This window comes from Taudactylus pleione, unplaced genomic scaffold, assembly GCF_031769625.1.
Source record: "Taudactylus pleione unplaced genomic scaffold, aTauple2 ptg000535l, whole genome shotgun sequence".
In the NCBI taxonomy this organism is placed as follows: Eukaryota; Metazoa; Chordata; class Amphibia; order Anura; family Myobatrachidae; genus Taudactylus; species Taudactylus pleione.
The window spans coordinates 7,307,287-7,323,025 of record NW_028284937.1 but is presented as its reverse complement, the minus strand read 5'-3'; the positions used below and the strand labels follow the sequence as shown (position 1 = coordinate 7,323,025).

Genomic DNA, 15,739 nt, shown 5'->3' with positions numbered 1-15,739 from the left:
CGCTCTTTTTTTATAAAATTATTCCAAATTATTTTGTAAATGCTTCAGGCTTGTTTTTTATTATTGTATAATGCATGAGTTGCCTAGTCTCTATACTATAAGACTCCTATAGGATGTATGGTAAGAATGCTTTAACAGATGCATTATGCACAAAGGTCATCTTACGTTTTGCTTCAGTTTATCAGTGTAGCAACTACAGATTTTTAAAAGGTTGTTACTCAAAAACATTAAACTAAACGGTGCTGTCTGTACACAAAATAGAATGCCCACTTCTGGTCACCTGCAGCTGCATTCAAAGCTTGCTGTGCAGAAACTTGTATGACAAATGCCAAAAGAACCACACACTGTGGGCACGAACCCCTCCTATACATGGCTAGGGTAGTCCACACTTATACATATAGAGGGCACGGGAAGACGAATTGGTAACTATGCTATTACTTGCATCAAAGGTGAGAGCACAGCTACTAGATTTGCAGTCAGACATTGGTGTTAGAATGGCCACAAAAACAAGACGTTCTATTATTTTATGATGTATGGACCTCATGCATACATAGGTCATCATCCAGCAATATCCGATTATAGATATATAAACTGTTCATAGTAGCATTAGTCTGTAAACAAGATGCACAGTTACAAGCTTTCCCCATTACATTTTCGCTTGGTACCGCTAATGCTGCAGTCAAACTCTTGAAGGCAGTAGAAGAAATATAGCTGATTATGGAGAAAGTGGCTGACTTTTATACATAGGGCCGTATTCAGTTAGTGGTGAAAATGGGCGGGTTTTTTTTGGAAATCGGATTTTCTGAAAAAACAAAAAAGCAAAATTGCCCACTTTTTGCCAAAAAACAGGCAAAAACGGTTAACAGGCGAAAATGGAGGAAAAAAAACTGGAGAAAAGTTTTCTCCATCCGAGACCAGGAGAAATTAAATAAAAAATCCCTATTTTTTGCTAAGAATGTAGGGATTTCTTTCAGAACACATTGGACCCCCCCCCCCTGATAAATTACCCCCCAAAAATGTCATAAGTTGCGGACTTGGTGATTTTTTTTGGGAGCTGGTATGGATGCGCCAAGTTTTTTCAAATATCGCACGTGGTTGCAGCAGGCGGTTTAACAGTCTTTAAAATTGCGTTTTTGCAACGCGAAAATATACTTGCACCAATTTAACGTACCACCAATTTAACGTACCACCAATTTACGTGGAACAGTAATTTCCTGGCAAAATATTTGCTTTCTCACATTTTCAACAATTTTTTATTTCTTTTTTTTTCACCCAATATTTGTGCGGTTGTTTTTTGCCAACTTACAAAATGTTTTTGGGGTAATTTATCATTAGAGGGGATTTTCCATATTTTTTTTTTCTCCTGGTCTAGGATGGAGAGAACTTTTCTCCAATTCTTTTTCTCCATTTTCACCTGTTTGCTGTTTTCACCTGTTTTTTTGGCGAAAATCAGGCCATTTTGTCGCTAATTGAATATGGCCCATAGACGTTCAATGTTAAAATATTGTGTTGAATATATTCTCTTTTTTTTTTTTTTGTTGGTTAGGACTTTCTAGTTTCCATATTGATGCTAGATGGTCCTCTTTCAGAATTCACTATTTAGTACAGTTGCCATTGTTTGTCTTACCTTTGCCATAATCTCATGCCTAACCTCCTACCAATTGTATTGAAGAGTTGGTGGTTTGCCTGGTGGCAAGGGATGTGTGTGACCGCATTGGGGTTAGCATATGATATCATCTGGGAGTTGTCTGGTCTCAGAGAGAGATGCACAGCTTTACTATCTCGTAATACTATTGTATGATAACCAAGCAGGGTCTTCAGGTTACTACATGGTCAGCTCCTTATTAATGCAGATAATTTTAGAATGAGATGCTCAATAAAGCACATATTATGGGTGTGATGTTCGGGTGGTCACATACTTTTGGCTGTGTAATGTACTTCCATCGTTACAAGCTGACCATGCTGACACATCTGACCACATCACCTTAACTGCAGGAGCAAGGAGAGAGAAGAATCTCTCGGACACGTACCCAGCCCTTCGCAGGAATGGGGTGTCAGCAGCTCCCCGGCCGGTTAGCCACCACTGTCCAGCGTGACAGGATGTACTAGTCTGGCTGAATAGCATCCTTGTACGCTCAACAGACCCGCATATACCCACTGTATAAGCAGACTACTTCCTTGCCGAGAAGTAGGCACTATAAGCTCTACAAAAGGCCCGGCGCAATGTCCACCACTTACTGATAGTTTTATACATCTTTCCAGGGTGCAACAACCAGTTGAGTACTTTTGAGGAGTACAGATGTGTCCTGATACACCTTGTCTCTCTTTTTGCATCTTTCTCACTCGAATGTGTCTTATGCTGGGCATACACTGCCAGATAAAATGAGAAATCTCACAGTGTATAGCCCGACATCCGCACTCCGCCCCCAGGGGAGGAGACATTTCCCTGTTCCTTCCGTAGGAAGGAACACAGGAAATGTCTGTCTGTCGGTTGCGCTGGGCATACACTGCCCGATGCGGCCGACAGTTTCCCGGGAAATATCGCATCGGACGGGCATGCTGGACAATCCAGCATGCCCGACCGAGCAATATTTAACCCTCGGTCGCCCCCCCACACGCTACAATTTTCGCAGCGATCGGCCGATATCGGGCGGATCGTCCCGATAATTGTAGCGTGTATGGCCAGCATTAGTCGCAATATAACAAAACTGCTTCACAAGACAGCTGATTCATTTGATATGCAACACTTGTATATTTGTGACTGAGTCTGAATCTGTACAATGGAACTAGGGGGGGGGGTATCCAATTAGCCGTGGTAAATTACCGCAGCTAATTACCTCGCCCGGGGCTATACAGTTAGCCCCGAAGCCGGCACTTATCAGGGATTTTGAGGCAGGAGAAACCTTAACCCCGATGAGAAGGTGTTTTTCTCCTGATCGCAGCAGAGAAAATACATAGTTCCGCGACTTTTCATGTATCCCTATGTATTTTCATGAGAAAAACAGAACATTTACGGCCTTAAAAAAACAGGGTTTAATTGGATAGCATGATAAAAAAATATTGGCGAAAAAACGCTGTTTTTTTTTTTTTTTTTACGCCCATAATATTTTTCGGAGCCAATACGATACCCCCCTTGAAGTGAAGTCAGCTGGCATCACGAGAATGGCTGTTTGGCGCGACTGTGGCAGTAATGTATGAGGACACATCTGTACAAAATGCAATACTCCACCAAGGGGAGAATTCAACTGAACACAATGATATTTAGCTCCAGGAACGAGTGCCCAGAGCTATTCAGTTGTCTGCATCGCGGCCAGCACTTGAATCAGGTGATGCAGGTTACCGCGACCAATGCCCCAGGTTTAGTCGCAGTAAACAGCATTTTCAGACTTAAGTGCCGGAAGTGATTCTTTTAGCGCACGGTAATCCCACAACTAGCATCACACAACTAGTTATGTCACACCTCAGGAGGAGCAGGAATCCTCTAGTAACTGGTTTACAGCGAGGCCAAATGAATAGCTTCCTGTATTCCAGGAGCGAAACACCATTGCGTTCAATTGAATTCACCTCAAGTGTGCCGCAAACCAGGCCCTGATCCGAGAGGGAAGGGAAGAACACTTTACCGCATCCAGCATTGGAAAGCATCCAGCAACACTGTACAAAGTGTTGTTATTATTATTATCCTTTATTTGGCGCCACAAGTGTTCCGCAGCGCCTTACAAAGTACATAAACAAATAATTTGACAACTGACTAACAGTACAAAATAGGACAAGGACATGGATAATATACATTGATACATAAGTGACCATAACACCTAGATATGCAACAGAGGGTAAGCAACCAAGTGTTAGGTGCCCTGGTGGGGGGTAAGAAGTAGGTGAAAGTAAAATAAGGAGAAGCACAAGAGGGTAGAGGCCCTGCTCGTAAGAGCTTACATTCTAAAGGGGAGGGGCAGACAAACAGGTGTGACACAGATGGGGTAAACGGAGGAAGGAAGGAGCATGTTTCAGCTAATTCTCCCACTTCATCCCAGGCACTGCCACCACCCAATCACACCTGGCAGCTGTGTTTAGAAACATCTTAGTACACACTTTGGAACAACTTATTGTGTCTTGTTATTTTTTTCCACAAACACGCTTGACAGTATAACACACCACTGGTGCAGCACTGTGCCATCCAATACTAAACATTTATTTTGTACAGCACAATAACTCCCACATCAAATCATGCGAGTGTAGCAAAAGCTTACCATATTCTTAGTGCATATTCTTAAGCACTTAGAATACTGATGGATCAGCAAGCATTTTTGGCCAAACAAGTACTAAAAAACTAATTTATACTCCATGTTAAGAGTTTATCAAAATGATTTTGTCAATCAATATTCACAGGGGTGAATCAAATGGTTTTATCGCACCTTATCTCCCGTCTAAAGTGATGGGAGATCGGGATGCAATATTTGTTTTTTGGCGCCAATGCTTATCACGTATATCTCACCCAATTAGACAGGGTATAGTCATGTAAAAACCAGTCTAAAATTCTGCTTTGGGGCGCCCAAAGTGCCGACTTTGTCTGGGGGGCTACAAGCAGAAATGTGTGCTCCCTTGGCTGTACGCGCCTGAACAGAGCAACAAATGAATTGCTCTGTCGGACGCCATGCAGCCGCAGGCGAAAAGAATTGTATTCTCAGTGCTTAGAGGGCCAGATTCAGATTAGGGAATAGAGTAAGAAAGCGCAAGTAACTGCATCTTGGTAAAACCATGTTGTACTGTAGGTGGGGTAGATTTAAAATGTGCAGAAAGATTTAGATTTGGGAGGGGTGTGTCCATACTGAAATCTAAATTGCAGTGTAAAAATAAAGCTGTCCAGCATTTGTGGGCTACATGCAAAAACAGCCAGTATTTACCCTGGATGCAAAAAAAATAAACAAACTATATATTTGCACCCCCTTGCATTACAACATAGTTTAGCTAGGTGCACAGTTACTAGCTCTATCTTATGCTGTGCATACACTATACAATTATCTGACCAATCTGCCCGATATCTGTGGATCGGCCTTATAGTTGCACAGTGTATGCGGGTGACCCATCTGAAAATATCGATCAGTCGAGCATGTTGCATCGTCCAGCATGCCTGTTAGATGCAGTATTTTCTAAGTGAAAATCTGGTGGTATTATTTATTCTCCTTTTATATGGTGCCACAAGGTTTTCTCAGTGCCTTACAATGTATATAAACAAATGAGCAAACCATAAAACAGTGATTTACAGTATGACAATTCAGTACAAGGGCATAGTTTATAAAGATTGCTGCAATAGCGATCATAACGCTCAAATAAGCAGCAGCGTATCGGCAACCAAGTGTTAGGTGCCCTTGTGGGGAGTTAGGAGTAGATGATCATATGAGTAAAGGAAGGAGAAGCACATGAGGGAAGAGGGTCCTGCTCATGAGATCTTACATTCTAAAGGAGAGGTGCAGACAGACGGGTGACACAGAGGGGTAGACGGTGAGGAAGGAGCATGGAGCAGCAGGTTAGGATGAGAGCTGGAAAGCTTTGATGTAGTAGTTGTTCTTGAGAGCCTGTTTGAATATTTGAAGTCAGAAAATTCCAGAGGTAGGGAGCAGCACGGGCAAAATCTTGGAGGCGGGAGTGGGAGGAAGTAATCAGTTGGCAGGATAGGCGGCATGCATTTGTTGGGCGAAAGCGGGCAGGAGTGTGAAGTGAGATGAGGTCAGAGATGTAAATGGGAGAGGATTGGGTGAGGGCTTTGTAAGTGAAAGATCCTTGAATTGGGTTCTGAAGGGGAAGGGGAGCCAGTGTAGGGCTTGTAGGAGAGGGGAGGTAGATGTAGAACATTTGGAGAGGAAGACGAACCGAGGAGCAGCATTAAGGACAGATTGGAGTTGAGAGAGGTGGGAGTCGGGGAGGCCAGATAGGTTACTATAGTCCAATCTGGAGATAACCAGTGAGTGGATGAGGGTCTTAGTTGGCTCCAGGATGAGAGCGGATCTGATCCTGGAAATATTTTTGAGATAGAAGTGGCAGGACTGTGAGAGATACTGAATGTGTGGTTTGAAGGAGAGGGAGGAGTCCAGGATAACTTGTGCACTGTAGTAACCAACGGACAATTCCCCTGTTCTTTTAGAGAAAGGAACGGGGAAATGTCTCCTCCCCTGGGAGATATTGTGGCCCACACACTGTGAGTTATCTTACAGTGTATGGCCACGATATCGGGCTGTCTGATAGAAAAATGCCTGTCAGTCTGTATATATTCCCAATATTACTCTATTCCCAAATCTGAATCGGGCTCTTTTTGTGCACCTGCATTTTCTTTCTCCTGCATGATAATACAAGGCTCAACATGATAGCTCCTGTTATGTGTAAAATTAGTGTGCAGACCAACCCTACTTCTATTTATACATAGTGTAAACTCTTCTCTATGAAGATCAGCTTTTATTTTATCTTTTATTACTAGCTGCAACAGTAAATGATTTAGGAGCATGTGACAACTAATTGCTAAGAACGCTCTCTATTCCCAACCTTTTGGTGTAGATTATTTCTCAGCCATGCAATATACTTTGGTCCTTAATCTCTTCTTAGGTACCTCCTGAAACATGCAGCAAATATTGCTGCTGTGAACAGTGACGGGGATGTTCCCCTGGACATTGCTGAAGATGACTGTATGGAGACTCTGCTTCGTGCTGAAATTGCCAAGAGAGGTAAGAGTTCTGGCACTCGCTGATCTTTCCGCATTAAGAAATACACAATCCACAACAGGAAAACTACTTCATGCTGGAAAATGAGGCCTACTGCAGGCGTGGACCTTCACTACACTGCAAAATATTTCCACAGTGATAACGGCACCTGAATCATTTATTCCAAAGCGGTCAATAAAAGGAAGTGTTATTTATACTATGTCAGTGTTGTAGAGGCGTGTTCGTCTTTTATTTTTACGGACACCTAATATTTTTTTGCTCACACAGTAGTTTTATTAAGTACTAGCTAGTGCCTGTGGCTTCGCCCACGATGAGATGAATCTGCCAACATTTTTTTATTTTTATTTGAGGTGTACTGTTTGTATTGCTTTGCATAGTGGCCCTGTCGCCAGAGTGGCCCACATGACCAGCAGCGCTATACAGATTCGTGGCCGCAGCACCTTCACCCACCACTCCCACCAATGTCACTGTGTGCCCTGTGCACAGACAGCTGTGTAGCCTATCCTATTCAAGTGAATGTGGGCATAAAGCACTTCTCCCAGTACCCCGTACCAGCTGCGCGCATGGTGCCACACCTATCTCTTACATTTGATGTCAATAAATGTTATTTCTTCTTCAGGGTCCATAGGCTACACAGGGAGCCCGTGGGGTGTAGGTTGGATCCCTGGAGAGTCTTCTTGCCTCCACTACATATCAAGCTTGGATTGAGGAAACCATTTGTAAAGACTCTGGACTTGATTCAGCAGTGGACGGGGTCGGCAAACGTTTTTTGGGAGTGTCCAACCCGGGGACTGTGTGGACGTACTCAGTCTTCTGGGCTCGCAAGCTGGCCGGCCTGAGTAAGCTGAGGCTTACTCTGCTGTCCGGCCGTCCGGCGCTGTCCACCATCGCAACCATCGATGGACACGATGGTGATCCCAGCCTGTGACCTCCGTTGCAGTGCTGGGATCGCAAATGCCGCAGGGGGTGTCATACACCACCTGCTGCATTTGCATTATTGCAAGGATTGCAATTGCAAAGCTGCCTGCGTGCATACATCATATCTATAGCCTGCGTGCAGCTTTGCAATTACGATCCTTGCTGAATCAGTTTCTGGTACTGTCGGAAGCAAAAGTGAAGAAGGTGTTTTTGTCAGCCCAGATATTTGGGAACTTATGAAAGCTAAAGTGTTTGAAACTAAAATGGAAACAGGTGAAAAAGAGGCCTGGGAAGCTTTCAAAGAAGTTGAAAGAAATTTCTAGGGATCAATAAGGAGAACCCTAACTTCAGCTGTGTATCGTGGAAGACATGCTGATGTTATGCAAAGACTTGGGTTGCTTGATGAGTCTAAAGGTGCACTTCCTGAATTCTCATTTAGACTATTGCCCCGAAAATCTTGTTGCTGTAAGTGAAGAGAACTAGGGGAAAATGTCATCGTGATATCCAGAAGATGGAGCGCAGACTACTGTTGGGTCCTTCACAGAGAAGAGCCACAAACTGTCTACAAGAGATAAAGTACCAAGAGGAGCTTTAAATGAAAAGGCACTATATGAACTTGTAAACATGCATAAAACTATTTTTAATTTATTTTATTTTTTTTACATTTTTTAAATGTTTCAACCAAAATACATATGCTATTTCCCCATATTTTCGCATTCACTTTGTGAAAAAAACCTTGTTTGAGAAATTTGGTGGTCATATGTGAAATCGGCATTTCAAAAACCATATTAATATGTCATCAGATTGCAGGCAATTTTCAATGACCCCAATTTTGCAGGCCTGTGAAATTTGTTCAGTAGTTTTTGCGCCAACTTGGAACAAACAAGCAGACACAACGTTCTTCTTCTATTAGTATATGTATCCCAACCTGATCCATCAATAAATGTGTTTAGTGGGTGTGCTGCCCGTTGCTTGACCCTCACAACAGATATCACAACAGATATCCTGAAGTAGTTTATCTGCTGTAACATGACTGCTGGAATAGAGAATCACCCCCTTATCACACCCTGCTGTGGAAAGAGCACGGAGCCTTACCAGTCATACACTGGGGAATTATTTAGCCAAACCCAGAAGATATATATTTTAGATCCATTTTTAAACTGTGAATTTGCACTTATTTAAGAATAGCCTCTGTCCAAAATGTTGACCTTACGGTGGGTATACATCAGACAACCCAAAATTTGACGGACGATCCAGCCGACCCATGATGTGACGGACGTACTGCATGATATGTCGTTCAGCCGCATCCTAATGCATGGGCGTGTTCATCACATTGACAGATTGAGCAGCATGTACGGCTGATCTGTCGATGCGATGAACGACCCTGGAGGAGCGCGCGGGGTCCGACATAGTGTGTACACATTTGCTGATGTCGACGATATGTCGCCCCTATCCGCCGGATCGGACGACACATCGTCTAATGTGTACCCAGCTTTGAACACCTCTAGATTAGGTTACAGAGCTATTGAGATGGTGTTTGTTCCCCAGGCTATGTGTAAGTTGGAGGAGATATAAAGTGCCTACTGTGAGAGATACAATTGTGCATGCTTATTAGCACAGTTAGGTAAGATATTTGTGTGTTTCTATATCGAGATCTATTTATTATTGATTGATTTAGTGTAAACTTAGAATAATAAGTTTCCTAGCCAATTACTGATATATTCCCCAGAACACACCAACCTTATATTTTATGATTCCTTGATTTGTTGATTCACACCAAGCAAAAGTTGTGACATTTTTGTTGGTGAAATTGAGCTAAATGAAGAATGTATAAGCTGTAGTGCTCCAGTTAGTTCTGGCATACATCGTGTCTGGGGGCTCTCTAATTATAGATGCTAATGATGAATAGCGGAACTTGGGGAAGGTTTTCTTGTCTGTGTTCATGGTGTTGCTGTGATAGGGAACTATCTGGTCTTGGACAGCTACATCACGGGATTGTATGTTTACCCCTGACTGGCATCTAGAACAACCTCCAGAGATGCTGCCAGCCCCTGGCTCACTGGTGAATGAAAGTAGAGGTGAAGGTCTTTCAGATAAATAGGAATATTTGGAAAATCATGAAAATAAATAGGAATATCTGGAAAATCATGCTGTATTTCATAAGATTATGCTAAATACAGACCTTAAATCTACAAAGTGACCTCAACCTACTACAGCAGATATCAGCAGTATTATTTATATTGCTTATCTTGTAATCGTGCATACTGCAGTCACTGTTCTTACTGGAAGAGATCTGCGCTGTCATTGCAGGTATAGATATTGATGCAGCCAAGAGGGAAGAGGAGCAGGTGATGTTGCAGGACGCTCGGCAGTGGTTGAATGCAGGCAAAGTAGAAGACATCCGGCACCCAAAGACTGGAGCTACTGCTCTGCATGTGGCTGCAGCTAAAGGCTACATAGAAGTTATGAGGTAACCTTGTGGAGTGTGACCGTCTCTATCACACTGTGTTTCTGGGACTTGGTAATGAAGTTGGTCTGTCCACACTTTGTCCAGGCTTCTGCTTCAGGCCAGCTTTGACCCAAATATGCGAGATAAAGATGGCTGGACTCCTCTCCACGCTGCTGCTCACTGGGGAGTGGAGGAGGCCTGTCGACTTCTTGTGGAACACTTCTGTGATATGAGTGCACTTAATAGCGTGGTAAGACCATCTATTCTATTACACACCCCTAACATTTTTACTTAAGTAGAACCGTTTACCATAAATTTCCTTTAATATAATAAATGTCATGTTTTTAGAGCTTGGTAACTGTTTCAGTAAGTATTGTATGACTATTTGTGTTTGGGGTTTTATTAGTGGCATTGATTTGACACCTTCTATTATGCTGAGCTGGGATTACGTTACTCTTTTATAATGGTGGTACTGATGCCTTGTAAGAGTCTGGCGTTCCTAGAAATTGAAATATAGGCTGGAAAACCCTTTAGCATCACACTCTGACGCGGCAGATGTTCGCCATGTTTCTCCGCCACAAAGGAGTAGCTGCTTTGTTGCTAAGGATACTAGCAACCGCCTTGCCCCTTAATCACTTAACTGGTGAATTTGAAAAAAATTCCCAGAAAGCTGGTTATTTTAAAAAAATACTTCTGAAAAGATCTTTATATTGAAAGAAGTGTCTTTCACCCTCCCCCCACTGTCTCTCTAGGCCCCCATTGTAAAATTTTAGTTCACACAAAAAAATGTAGTGTTAGAGCTGATGATCACTTTCTGTAACTCTGACGTGTCTTGGACTTTTGTCTTCTCTACATATTCATTTTTTTTTTTTTTTTTTTTTTTTTACAGGTACACTTTAAGAATACGGGTCTTTCTTTTTAGACCGTGACAAAGCGATTCCACATATAGATTTTTGTTTAATTGTAAACAAACTAGTAGACTTGATGTAAGCATCCCAGGGATTCCTGCAGTTCAGGGGCACCCGCTCACTCCCACGGGTGCTGCAATAGACCCTCCTCCTCTTTCATGTTTAATAGGTGGGAGGTCTGGAAAGTAATCTGAGCCATTGGCTTCATAGGAGCTGACTGGAGCAAACTATGGCTCGGTGGTATTCGTGCCTGTGTTTTACACGGGCGCAGCACTGTGTTGCTAGTTGTGATGAGGGGTGCTCATGGCTTAGAATGCAATTTTTGGGTAATCCTATACTCCTTTTGTTTCATGTATTAAGGCTTTATCTAATAGACTATGAGATGCAGGAACCAGCCTTTATTTTAAAGCGGCAATAATTTTAAAAGGAAGAGACGGGTTGATTGTGCCTTTTTAAATTATTGCCTCTTTAAATCATGCCTGTGCTCATCTCTCAGGCGGTTGCATAAGGCCCTAAAAATTTATTTTGGCTGTAGTCTGATAAATATTATTGGGTGAAATTATGCTCTCACAAATCTAATTGGTCTAACAAATCTCAACAAAGTACGTATTAACCCATAACATGGCTGAGTCTGTGCTATGTTAATTGCTCTTTTCAGTAAGGATAGGCCATTTAGATTCTGTAGGCTGTTACTGTTGCAGCACATCTGTGGATGAAAAGGAATGGCCCACACATACACTGCTTTTGACCTTGCTGGCTTTTCTCATATGTTCCTTTTTGCTATGCCATATTTGTGGTGTGCTATGCTGCTTTCTCACATGGTCTTCTGCTTCCAGGGCCAGAGGCCTAGTGACGTCGCTGATGAGGAGATTGTTAGTCTTTTAGAAGAGCTTCAGAAGAAGCAGGAAGATGTAAGTGACACTGTCTATTAGACTCCCCACTTAATTCTGCCTTATACATAGATTTTATTTTTTTCTGTCTAGACAGGGTACTCAACCTCTGTTAGGACTATAAGCCAATGTAGGTGTTTGTGTCTACTCTACCCATCATCTGCCTCCACCCCCCCCCCTCCCCTCCCCATTATGTCATATCCCTCCACAGACATATACCTTCCCCATGCTGCTAGTCCATGTCCCCAAGTGTTTGTTTTGTTCAATGATTATGATCCGTAATTAAAGATTCACAGGTTTTAGGAGTTCAGGGAAATCTAATCTCTCCAAGTGCTCTTGGTAACACCTTATTAGAAGCTAGGAAAATGCTTGCATGCTGATCATTATTAATTCTCAATACATCTTTTAGACCAATGCAAAGTGAATATAATGGTTCTTTTTTAAACCTTTATTATAAAACCTGCGTTTTTCTGTGTGTGTTTTTGCCAAATAACTTTCCTTTCGTGCTTACCTCATGCGATTGCCTTCTCTTATTCTTGTGTGATACCGGCCCCAGCAAAGTGCATTACATTTGGAATATTTTTTTTCAAATCTTTGGAACAGTCAAATAGTTTGGAACAAGGTTAAATTGCCTTTTTTTTAAAAAATATTATTTATACTTTTTTGTAGTTACGAAGTGAAAAAGAAGCAAATCTGAAGCGGGCAGTCATTGACACCAGCATGGAACAACAGCCTTTAAACACCGTTAAACACAGGAGGTGAGCTGGAATGTTTACGAACTGTGATATATTGTGAAATATTACATAGAATATGCTGCATTGTTTCTATTTATTAAGCATTTTTTATATAGCACAGTACATAGTACATGCATGTGACACAGCAGTTTACAGAGAGTATTTGGCCATTCACCTCAGCTCCTGCCCCAGTGGAGCTTACAATCTATATTCCCTACTATGTATACACACACATATACTGACTAGGGTACATTTTTTGTTGGGAGCCAATTAACCTACCAGTATACTTCTGGGTTGTGGGAGGAAACCACAGTACCCAGAGGAAACCCACACAAGCACGTGGAGAACATACAAACTCCACACAGTGCAATGGTGGGACTCAAACCCAAGACTTCAGTGCTATGAGGCAGTAATGCTAACCATTACATCAACTGTGGTGCCTGAGACCTGCCTCTTTCTGGACTTTTTGTGTATTTTACGCTGAGATTGTCATGTTCAACTCAATCCAGTCTAATGGCAGTTTTCTTTTGTGGTCACCCCAATTATAAACAAATAGCTTTTATTTGTCCCTCAGTTTTGTGGTTCTCCACATGCTGTTGGATACTGGGACTTGTTTTATGACTGCAGCAGTAGAAGCACAGTTTACCCACCTCTTATTTTGTGCAATGATAAAAATAATTTCTACTCTAAAGCTGGCCATCCACTATACAATTATCTGTCAGATATCTGTCCAATCTGGCTGGTTGGAATGAAACCTGGTAATGTATGGGAGCAAATGACAGTTGATCATATGGTTTTAAACACTGAAAAAAGGACAAAAAAATTGTTCAAGATGGTTAAATTTGTGTGTTTTAACCAATTTGTCTGAACGATCATTTTTGGCTATTTTCCAGTGTTTGTGAGCAAATGGACGATTGTCATTGGCTCCCATACATTCCCAGGTTTTCAGCTTAAGTAGCATACTTAGAGGAGCCAGGTGCTGAAAAGGTTTTACTTTCTAGGAGAGCATTAAAGAATCAATTTTACTCTTAAAAGTCATTCTGAGCAATACAATCTGTACGGATAGGATTAGCATTTCACCATCCGTTTATTCTGTCATTGTTGCAGTAAATTTGCTGCACTGACCACTGGGCTCTTCTACCTGTCAGAGTGCAGCATTTATATAATTGCTGTGTGACACCAACACCTTTTTATTTCGGTCCATTTTGTTGGAAATTCACCCTTCAACTCAGTCAGAATTTTTATTTTTTTTTGTCTTTCAAGCTGTATCTATATAAAGATAATGAGCAGTTAGACAAGGAGCTGTGTATCCTTACAGGTACAGCTACATTCTACAATATGGGAGAGTATTCTGTTCTGGGAGCTGTATGCAAGGACTTCTGTATTATGGGCAGGGCTGACATTAGAAATTGTGGGTCCTGGGACAAAATAGGCAGGGCCCCCCCCTACCCCTTCCCCTGCTACCGCGAAGTCTCATAAGTCATGACTTACCTTATCACCTTGAAGAATGTTCCTTCCTTCTGGCTTCTTCTCCAGTTCTGGCTGGCGCTGCTCCTCACGTGCCATGGCTCCCTGTCCTTTTCCTTCCAGCGGCGTGGCGTGATGTTATGATGTCATTAAAACATACATACACATATATATATATATACACACATACTAACTTACACATACGTACACTAACACATACACACACACACATACGCACACTAACACATAGATACACATATATCCACACTAAACACATACACATATATCCAATATCCACACCAACACATGCATACATACTAACATACATACACTCTAACATATATACACACTAAAACATACAGACACATGTATACACATGTTAAATCACATTCTTATTACTTAAGGGGCCTATCCATTAGCAGATAAATTTGAACGACTGAACAGTCGTTCAATTTATCTGCTAATGGATAGGCCCTGAACGATGACAGATGCGCACTCCCGCGGCCGACAAATTTTGTTGGTCAATTATCGCTGCCAGATATTAGAAATATCTGTCGCGGTGAACAACGAACGATATTTTTAATGAATATGAATGGAAACATAAAAAAATCCACTCACTGAATGATGTCATGCAATATCGTTCGTCGTTCGCAAAAATCTGTCATGTATATGACATATATCTGTCACCGCAGCCCCAGGAATTTTCAAGTGATCTTTTGTCTTTCATCTTTTGAAAAAGATCTGCTAATGGATAGGCCCCTTTACACTTTTGATGCAACAGCAGGTTCCCAATGTGGACGGACACCTTTCATCATTGGGCCCCTTCGCAATGTCGAGACTAGCGGGTGTATGGTGGTGGTGGGGATTCAGAGACTGAAGAGCGGAATCTGTCCATGGGAAGGGGGGCTGTGCATCGATGGTAGGAGCGGACGCGGGCCCCCTCCCATTCTGCCAGTGTCCAGTCTCGGCAGTCCGTCCCACCCACCAACACCCCCCCCCCCCCCCCCCCCCGATGGCACGCCTGATTATGGGGCCCATACAGCTACACTCTCTTGTCCCAATTACCTGTCATGCCGATGTCGAAGAATTTGGGAAATCAAACATGTTGGAAATCCTTTATTCACCGATCCTGACCAAAAAACGATCCAGGTCGGTGTGTCGGAGAGTGTTCACAGATTGCTGATCAGTGATGTCTGCAGATCGGCGTTTTTGTCCAGCAGAATGGGGGAGTGGGGCCGTAGATATGTGGGCCCACATTAGAAATGTAACCTTTCCTGTGAAACATTGTGATTAAAAAAAAAAAAATGACCTATCGGCTCAACTGGGATTTGTCTGCTTCTGATTGCAGAAGTTCTGTGTGTCGCATGAGCAGCAAAGAGAAAATATCTGTGCAGGACCAATCAAAAGAGAGGAAAACATTAGGAACTATAACCGTTGGGGATGAGGAGAGTTCTTTCAGTTCGGAAGAGGAATCCGAGACCACCAATGGTAAGATGATGCAAATGTGTCATGTCTTCAATTAGAATGCAACCACCTCCTGTAATGAGGGAGGATGCCACAGGGGGAAATGGATCATTTAACCACTTAATTGACTATTTTTTCAGCAAAAGCTGTCAGAAATTGCTGGGTCCGCAGGAGAGTCTGGGGAGTTGGAGGAGATCCA

The 15,739-nt window shown here is 42.4% G+C and overlaps 1 protein-coding gene across 5 annotated transcripts in view; it reads left to right on the top strand.

Moving 5' to 3' along the window:
• The window catches only part of PPP1R12C (protein phosphatase 1 regulatory subunit 12C), a 134,499-nt gene that overhangs the window by 50,264 nt on the left and 68,496 nt on the right, over positions 1–15,739 (top strand). For all 5 annotated transcript variants that reach the window (XM_088450946.1, XM_088450943.1, XM_088450944.1 and 2 more), the window contains exons 3-8: positions 6,595–6,713; positions 9,939–10,098; positions 10,183–10,327; positions 11,822–11,896; positions 12,545–12,633; positions 15,425–15,564. In XM_088450946.1, coding sequence (XP_088307072.1) covers positions 6,595–6,713; positions 9,939–10,098; positions 10,183–10,327; positions 11,822–11,896; positions 12,545–12,633; positions 15,425–15,564 — 728 coding nt within the window. The remainder of the gene's footprint in view (positions 1–6,594; positions 6,714–9,938; positions 10,099–10,182; positions 10,328–11,821; positions 11,897–12,544; positions 12,634–15,424; positions 15,565–15,739) is intronic.